The sequence below is a fragment of the Barbus barbus genome, assembly GCF_936440315.1.
Source record: "Barbus barbus genome assembly, chromosome: 47".
Lineage (NCBI taxonomy): Eukaryota > Metazoa > Chordata > Actinopteri > Cypriniformes > Cyprinidae > Barbus > Barbus barbus.
This window is the reverse complement of record NC_136725.1, coordinates 6910600-6919914: the sequence shown is the minus strand read 5'-3', so window position 1 is coordinate 6919914 and position 9315 is coordinate 6910600. Positions and strand designations below refer to the sequence as shown.

The 9315-nt window shown below is 38.7% G+C and overlaps 1 protein-coding gene across 1 annotated transcript; it reads right to left on the bottom strand.

Moving 5' to 3' along the window:
* Positions 1 to 528: 528 nt before the first annotated feature.
* Positions 529 to 9148, bottom strand: LOC306865980 (uncharacterized protein). Its single transcript, XM_079410905.1, has 15 exons — positions 9099 to 9148; positions 8214 to 8250; positions 7943 to 8000; positions 7703 to 7841; positions 7383 to 7587; positions 6978 to 7298; positions 6726 to 6911; positions 3828 to 3865; positions 2970 to 3085; positions 2654 to 2783; positions 2453 to 2572; positions 2217 to 2358; positions 2036 to 2133; positions 1693 to 1930; positions 529 to 1616 (listed from the first exon to the last, which is right to left on the bottom strand). Exons 1-15 carry the CDS (start codon positions 9112 to 9114, stop codon positions 1577 to 1579), a joined length of 1884 nt encoding a protein of 627 aa, XP_079267031.1. The 5' UTR covers positions 9115 to 9148; the 3' UTR covers positions 529 to 1576.
* Positions 9149 to 9315: the final 167 nt, after the last annotated feature.

The following is a 9315-nucleotide window of genomic DNA, read 5'->3' as shown; positions in this document are numbered from 1 at the left end:
AGAATAGAAAGGAAGTCAAGGCATGAAGTTCAATCTGTGGAGTGAAGAAAGGATGAGAGGACCAAAATGTAGAAGCAGAATGTAAAGCTTTAAAATTTGGACATATAAAAAGTTAATTTAAAGTGTTTAAAGAACATAGACAGAAAAACCTTTTTACATATGGTTACCGTTTTAAATGTTCCTCTTATTAATTTCTTTTAGACTATTTGTTGCCGCTTGTGTTATGGTCACATTTTTAGCATATTGCAGAGTGCATTTCATCAATATTCTGATTTCAGAATATTCTGACATTCAGATTTAATCAAATTTAATGTCAACATGTTCTTTTAGTTGCTTGGAATTTCACAAATTAAGATGATTTACACATTTATTTTAGTCATAACCCGTGGGTTATATATTTTTGGATTTGTTAAATATGTTTGTCTGATCACGTGTGTTAATAAATTGTGTGTTTTTAAATAAGATGCAGAATAATGTTTGATAAATAAGGGATGACCCACTTAACCTGAAAAGAAATTTGTCTGGAGTACATGACCTCAAAATGTTTATTGGTATATATCTTGCAAATAACAGTTTGTATGAACTGTATTCAAATTGAAATATTACATCTGGACCTTAAAGTTAAAAGTAAAAAACAAAAAAACCATCTAGCATCTAAATGATACGTTTTACAAAAAGTGGTCCACTTTACCTGAATTCACCCTATTGGGGTTTACCAAATAAAATCAAATACACGAGTACAGAGACAATTAAAAAGGAGCTAAAGAAGATAGATCAACACCATTGGTTCCTGTGTGTGACATGACCGCAAGGGCAATGCACAAACGAGAATCAATGAACTCCTAAGGGGAGGGTTTTCTGTGAATAAATACATTTAAGATGCATATGCATATCCAGTATCCTTCTTTAAAAAGCTCAACAATCACAAGATGCTCCAAAAAGTCTCCTTTTGATCAACACCATGAAAAAAATAAAATAATAGAACATGAACAACTTAAGACAAGTAAAGATTTTTTTTCCAGAATTTTATTTTAGGTGAACTCTTTTAAACACTGTTTGAAATGACATAAGGGGCTGAATAGCATCAGCTATTTACATTATTCCGTCACACTTAAGATGCCACACTGTTTAGGTGAAGTAATGACAGTAAATGCAGAAAACAAGTACATGGCATAAGTATTTACAGCCATGCATTTAAAAAAAACCCACAGAATGGTTCATTTTTTTTTTTTATTCAACGTTTTTAGACATGAAAGCAGAGTAAAGCAATTAAAGGGGTATTGGGAATTTAAAAAAAAAACAAAGAAAAAGAGAAATTTCACATTATTCCACAAGAACATTTCTGACAAATCTAAATGGTACACTGAACACCCAGCATTTACATGTGCATCTGGTTTCAAATTTCTGGACCAGAAAAGGGCTCACAAAACACAAAAAAAGTAAAAAATAAAATAAAACATTCACTGACGACTAACGGCAAAGCAGTAACGAGTTCCATACCAACCAATTATAAATATGGAATTGCAACTTTAAAATCATTTGAATGACAAACAGGTGTCAACTAGGGACACATCTCTCAATATGGCCTTTCTCGCCGTTCCTGACGATGGTCTCCCCTGCAAAAAAATAAATAATGAATTACTGTTCCTTTTTGTGGCTAAAATACCTTCACACTTCCACAGAAACACTCACTTCATATCCATTTTGCCAGGTGGTCCCATTCCTCGCCCCCTTCTTCCCATGTCATCCATAGGAGGCCCACCTCGACCCCTTCCTCCAAAACCGCCTCTGTCCATGCCACGTCCTCCTCTGAAACCACCACGATCCACACCTCTGCCTCCACGGAAGCCACCGGGTCCCCCTGGCCCTCCACGGTCCATACCACGGCCGCCACGCATCCCACCTGGTCCACCACGACCACGGTCACCACCTGAATCCCAAAAGACAGTTAGTGAATATTAGCATGCAACTATCTGAAGCACTGCTGTTTGCGGTTCTGAAAGCTATACTAGGAGTAAACACAAAAGACAGTAACCTGGAGGAGGGAATGGAGGAGGCCCAAAGCCTTCAGGTTTGGGTGCCTTGCACTGGTTACACTCCATTCTCCAGGCAAAGTTTTGGTTTCCACATCCCCTAGAAAAACAAAGACTCAAATCAGAAGCTGAAGATAATACATGGATCATTGAGTAACACTGCTCTACTACTGAAATACATACGCATTAGGACACTGCCAGTCTCCTGCCCTCTGTTGCATGTTTCCTCCAGTAGGTCCACCACGGCCCATTCCCCTGGGACCCCCACGTGGCATGAATCCTCCTCGATCACCACCTCTGCCCATACCACCACGACCCATCATTCCTGCAGGAATAGATCCAATCCAACTCGATGTTTAGAATTTTTTAGTACAGAAAAACAGAAACTCAGGTTTTCTGGTGCTACTAAATCAGCGTACCTCCTCGTCCCATCATGCCACCTCGGTCTCCCCTCATTGGCATGCCACCACGCATCATTCCCATCATAGGCTTGCGTCGAGCCATGGATACCTTCAGCTTCTTGCCCTGGAAATCTTTTCCTAATGACAAAAACATTTATCTTGAAGACTCATGATGAAAGGACAGATATTCATGACTGATTTCAGTTAAGTTCAACGCACCATCAAACCACTCGACTGCTGCCTTTGCAGATGGAGGCTCTTCGTAGGATAAGGTGGCATCACCTTTTGGTTTCCCAGTCTCTTTATCTGTATAGATGTTGACAGCAGGCAGGCCCGTGCGTTTGTTTATCTTAGAAAGCAAAATTAAACAATATTCAATCATAAGCTTCGAGAAATCCAATAAAGGACCATTTGATGCACGGCGTAACCCAACCCTTTACATGTTTCAGTATTAGATCAATAGTAACATGGGAAAGCAACAAGCCATCCATCTTCCCAAAGCCATTTCATCTTATTGAAAAAGACCATCAAGTACCCTAACGATTCCACTGTGCTTGAAAAAGTCAGCAACTTCCTCCAATGTAGCGTTCTCAGTCAACCCAGTGATGTAGATAGTGCTGTTTTCAGAGTCATCCTGCTCCTCTGGGCGTCCTGCAGAGAACAGACAGTATTAAAAGCAACTGAAATGTATCAAGAAATTGATCAAAATAGACGAAAAATACATAATTTGAAGAGCCAAACTTACCCATGTCACCATCTGTTTCAGGTTATCATCAAGCAGGACACAAGGAGAAAAAAAGTGAGAAACATAAGTTTACAAGCCGAGCTTCTCAAGCACCTGACAATATTATGCTACCATTTCCTGGTCAAGACTGCCCCGGCACACTCTTTCTGACCATTCAAAGACATAAAATGACAAAATACCATGATGCTGTTGACCCAAGATTGGTTTGATTATTGTGAAAAAGTATTAAGAGGAAACTATTCAAAGGCTACCTAGTTTTTATTCCAGTGTGCCTTAAATATAAAAATATATTTGCAAAACCCTTGAAAAACCAAGGACCCAAATTGGACTCCATACCTGATATCATATAAAATTGAATAAAATAGTAAATAATGAAATGGTGATACTCTACATGGTTGGGTAGACCAGTTACCATTAACTCTTGATTATAAGGGCAAAAGTAACCTTTCATTGGAGTCCACACTCAGGATTTTTAACCAATAAAAATAGATGTGAACCATTCCTCTACAACCAATGGAAAAAGTTGAAAACTCTTAATTTTAGCCGGCAGTGTAGTTTTGCAAGGTATTAATTATTTCCCTTCTGAAAAACACCCATAAAAAGGTAGAGAATTCTAGTGTATAGTCTTGTGATTCTCATTAAACTTACCACCAGGCTTAATGAAGCCACCTCTGTCTCCAGCGATGCTGGGGGGAATAAGCGAAGATATGAAGGCGATATCCCTTAAAACAGCCACTTCGGTACCACAAAAAGGGTAATGGGGGCATTTGCACATTTCTAACTAACTCTTAACAAGACCCCCTTATAAAAACACAATACTGTTGAGAGTAACACTCAGTTGGGGTGCTGTAGCATTACAATGTTTGTGCACTGGGTTTCACTTGCTCAACTTACAATTTTATTACATTAGTGGCTGAACAGTATTGGGGTTATATAGAGCATAAATGAGGGTTGATCTTTATTATTATAGGTGCAAAACTCCAGAAATTTGTACACTGTAATTAGGGGTGGGAGATATGACCAAAAGCTTATCACGATACGAGTAGGCTAATTTTAGTTCACGGTAAAAATGTACATCACGATAGTTATTTTTGCTATAAATAAGGTCTTTATGATATCAACATTTTTGATGCTATAGAAACTTCATAATTCTTGTCACCAGAGTCAATATCCCAAAAAAAAAAAAAAAAAAAAAAAAAAACTAATACTAGCCTTTAAAAAACAAACCAACCTCAAGCTCACTGAAGAAAAGTAAAGTCAGTGATTAAACTACAGTGGAACATAAGAAATGCTATACTTCTTAGTAAAGTTACAAAGGTGATTTAGTCAAGAGCAGTGAGATATTTTCTCTTGTTGTTGAAATGAAAGACAGCAGGAATTTGTGGACTGCTGCCAGTTTAAGAGCAAGCCGGATCCAATATATTGTCACACGCTTTCTTTCTCAGCTGTTCACTTTCACTTAAGACCTAAATTACCGTGTTTACAAGGATACTTGAAAAGATGGCCATTTTGACAAGTGTGTATTTAACGGTTCAAGGCCTATAAAGTGGCAAAAATAACTCTGTTCAGTACGCGCCCACTCTATGAGCAACGTCTTTGTGCGCATATCACAAAATGAGTTCTCTTTCACTGCTGATTGCGTTTCAACGGCTTAAAGTCACTTTTTAAACAGCAATGCTAACGATAAATTTGTGTGATCATGTAGCACAGCAACGTCACATGAGCGTGTAACCAAAATCTCTACCGGTTGACAAATTTCTAACTGGTTAATCGCCCACCCCTAACTGTAATTGAGATGTAATTGTTTCAGACACAGCCTTGCTACCAACTCTGAATGAAAATGAGACTATGCAATATTTAAAACTACACCCAAATGTTGAAACTATTGGTCTTCACTAAGAATCTAATTGCATTTTGGTGTCAGCTGCACCAAAATGCAGGAGTAGCCTGTTTGTGGCTGCATCTGAAACAATCTGCTTACATAAAGCTGTACATGCATTTTAGTCAAATAAAAAATAAAAAGCAGATAAACCATAACACCACTTTTTTCTTTACAGAAATGTTTCTGATATAATTACACAACACAAAAAAAGCTATCAAAACACTTTTGTAAAAAGAGTAAACTTATGTTTAGATGATTATTACACATTTCTTTGGCTGCAAAGAAAACAAAATTCTCCTTCTTGTAGGAAAAACACATTTGGAACACCTCTTGACACCACCAACTTTAAGCCCCCATTTCAAAACGCTTCCGGCCCAGACTCAGAACTGAGTAGTGGTACTGTAAAAGTATTGATGTGTTTACATGGCTCTCACTTTGTTACCTGTAGCGTATAAATGCGACAAAGCATGTTAAAGAAAAAGTTTCATAATGCACAAGACAATTGCAATCCAAATGTGTAACAGATAGAAAACATACCCTTTTTTGAAAAGGGAAAATGAATGCAGTGTACTTTCACCGATTGGAGCATACCTTTATAACCAAAATAGTTAACTTTAAAAGTAGCATTGTACAAGCTCAGTTAAATAATTCTACTAATATTTTAATATGCAGAGCAGAGGACATGTTCAAGATAATAATGAAGGGACAAGCAGCTCTGTAGTAACAGTTTTGTGTCAAGCATCACTGCATTCACTTTCATATTTATTTTTTGTTAGCTTCCTGCTTTTGGCAGCATAAGTCGTCTTTGGGAACCAATATGGTTAATTATAAAACAATGTTACTTTTATGCACACTACACCTATTCAAAACATTTTCAAAACCTGCATTGATATTTATGTTCAATTCTAGTAAATGTTAGCCATATTAACACCTTTATCTCTTTCTAAAATAACCCTTAATTTTTTTTTACTCACAATTGAGAGAAAGTAACTAAATGAGACTAACTGAAACAATCTGTACCTGTAAACCTGTGATTTGCAGGCAGATATATATAATCCTATTTGGAGTGATTAACACAGCTTTTGGAAATACGGTAACCTAAAGGATCACATTATGCATTGGCAATCTTATTACAACCATTTGGAGCACAGATCTTATGAACTGTGCCTCAATGTTTAATTATCTTGTTTCTTACTCTAACACCTCAATAAATCCTTCTTCTGAATAATTAAGATCCCTCAAATATATTTAATGATAAAGGGAATGTGAGATTAAAATTATTATATTTTTTCCCAAAGCACAATCTTACCTTAGGCCATAATGAGGCAGAGCTGAGAGCAGCAGGACTTCAGAATTTTAAATCATTTTAGCATCTTGTTAAAACAATTGCGTGGACTTGCTATCAAACTAATTAAACTTAAAAAAAAAAAATTAAAAAAGCTTCAACACTTAAGATTGTGATATTAAAAATTGTGTTGAACTGGTTCAACAACAACAAAAAAAGGCAAATTACAGTTTGTGATTTAAGCTTTGGCTCCAAATAATAAAGTACATTTCTGCCAATTTAAGTACATAGCGTGGCTCTCAGCCCTGTATGGCCTCTTTCAGCTCCTGTCTGAGGGAAAAAGAGGTGGTGAGGTGAGACTGCACAAACGCACACTTACCTCATGCCTCCTCGGCTCATGCCCCCTCGCATGCCACCACCTCCTCGCATCATCCCCCGGTCAAACCCACCCCGGCCACGCCCGCGGTTCTCCCCCCCTCGGCCCTCTCCAGGGCCCCCATATCCTCTGGATTCTGGGCCAGAGTAGCCTCCTCTGCCCATGCCGTTCTGATGGTCCTGTCTGTAACTACCTGTGAAAGAAAATGGTCTCACTAAAGTTTTCACATTTTTTGCCAAGCTATTACCAGCAGACTTGCCATACTGACTGGGTGCTTTATAGTCTGCCTGGCCATAGCCTCCTCCAGTACTAGCCTGCTGTCCATATTGGCTAGCAGGGGGCTGTCCGTAGGACCCAGAAGGAGGGGGGTAGCTGGAAGGCGGAGCCTGTTGCTGCTGGGGAGGAGTTTGTTGATATCCTCCCTGCTGGCTGTAGGAGCTCTGCTGTCCGTAGCTTCCTTGTTGGCCCTGGTATCCTCCCTGCTGCTGCTGCTGAGAATAGGAGTTTTGCTGAGGCTGCTGGGAATACGAGCTCTGCTCATATCCAGAGGGCTGCTGGCTGCCAGAACTGTAGCTGCTGAAGGACACAAATTATAATCAGTGACCAACAAATACATTGCAAAACTTTAGGGGACTATGACGAACAGAGTAGGCCCAATACCTGGGGGGTGCAGCAGAAGCAGGCTGTTGTCCATATCCAGGATATGCAGATTGGGTACCGTAGCTGGCCTGCCCACTATAAGAGGTCTGGCTACTGCTGGTCGATGAGGCAGCAGCTGTGGAGGAATCGTAGCTGCTGCTGCCTCCATATCCCTGCACAGGCTGAGTGTAGCCCTGCGGTGTGGCCGGAGTGGCATTATAACCACCTACAAAGGGTAAAAAAGAAAAGAAAAAGTCCCCGATTAAACACACCCCTTGGAGGTACTGACCTCAACTTAAATACCACAAAAATGGATAAAAAAATAAAATAAAATGACACACCGCTGGTTGGTGGTTGCTGTCCGTAGGAGGATCCATATGGCTGCTGGCCATAACTGCTTGAGGAGCTGCCGGTCTGGGAGTAGGTCGAGTCAGCTGGTTGGCTGTATGAACCGTAGCTTTGCTGTTGACCATACGACTGCTACAGTAAGCAAACAGTAAATCACTCACACAAGGCCACTTTAACAGCGTCTATTTTGCACATATGACAAAAAACATGGTGAAAAAATAGTTTAAGGTTACCTGAGTGCCCTGTCCATAACCCTGTTGAGATGGCTGGGCCGCCGCATAGGAGCTGTACCTGATAATAAAATATGATTTTCTCATTTTATTATAGATAAACAACTGTTATATACAAGATTGCCTCATCTTTTGATCAGCACATTTCCATGACTATACATGAATCTTCTAGCTGTCCATTATTATTGAATAAGGATAAAGACATCTCTATAAAAAATTGCAATAAAATAAAAATAAAAAAACATACAAATATTACAGAGTTTTGTGACCATACCCCTGTTGGCTTCCTGCCTGTCCGTAACTGTTGTAATCTGCGAGAAACACACATTAACATTCATTTAAAATATCAAACTCATTCACAAAAACAAGGATTGAGTAACAGATGGGTCACAGTGGCAAATAAAGGTATGTTCATATACACTTAAAACCCTTATTTTGGGTCATTCGAAACAAATTAATAACGTAGAAAACAAAATAAGTGTAAAAAAGTATAAATTATGTATTATATAAGTTGCGTAAAAGAATTGTTTCTACAGAAGACGATTGAAAGAATGGATAACGTTAGGTTTCAATAAGCAAGCGACACGAGACAAATTAACACGAGAAAAAAAAAGTGTTAATATGAACTGTTTTGATACTTTTGATTCACACTGTACAGCTGATACTGAAATGGATGTATTCTGTGATTAATATTTACAGGATTATGAATAACACCGTATTATTTTGATACATCTGAATAGTATTTACAACGCCATAGGAGCTGAGCTCCAGTGCTAATAACATTTAGCCCGCCTCTTAGCTCAAACGTTGCCAAGCAACAGACCGGCACGTGTGAATTTGTGCTCAAAATGAAATAAGATGGTATAAAATAATTAAGGTGTATTATCAGCTAATTAAATGACTTTGATGTGCCTGAAGCCAAGCAAAATGTAAAATACCGCAGTTTTCGACCCCATCCCCCATTTTCACACGCAGACAAACGGAACCGGTTCGAACCACACCGGCAAACATACAAATTTAATAGAATCATCGCGTTTTATGGAGTACATTACTTTATCATAACTATAACTAGCAACAAAATCGATATTCACATAGATATTTTTTTTTTAAATCTCGAACATGCTATGAAATTGTACAAAAGATTTCACAAAGCTCTCACCTGCAGCAGACGCCATTTCGTGTGCCTTTGGTTGCACAGACTGCGCATGCGTGGATGACACTCTTCAGGCGCTACCATTTGATCAAGCGGGGGTGGATATTTATTGCAAACGTTATAATTTCGTGTTTATTTGGTATGGAATTCTTATATTTGTCTGAACGTTAACTTTTGATGCACGTTGCTTGGAAAAGCACAGCATACAGGAAAGAATCTTAAA

Coding starts and splice junctions, on each gene's coding strand:
- LOC306865980 (XM_079410905.1), bottom strand. Junction 7,842..7,942: donor GTTATGGACAGGGCACTCAG/GTAACCTTAAAC, acceptor TGCTTACTGTAG/CAGTCGTATGGTCAACAGCA. Junction 3,086..3,827: donor TGGCTTCATTAAGCCTGGTG/GTAAGTTTAATG, acceptor TGTTCTCTGCAG/GACGCCCAGAGGAGCAGGAT.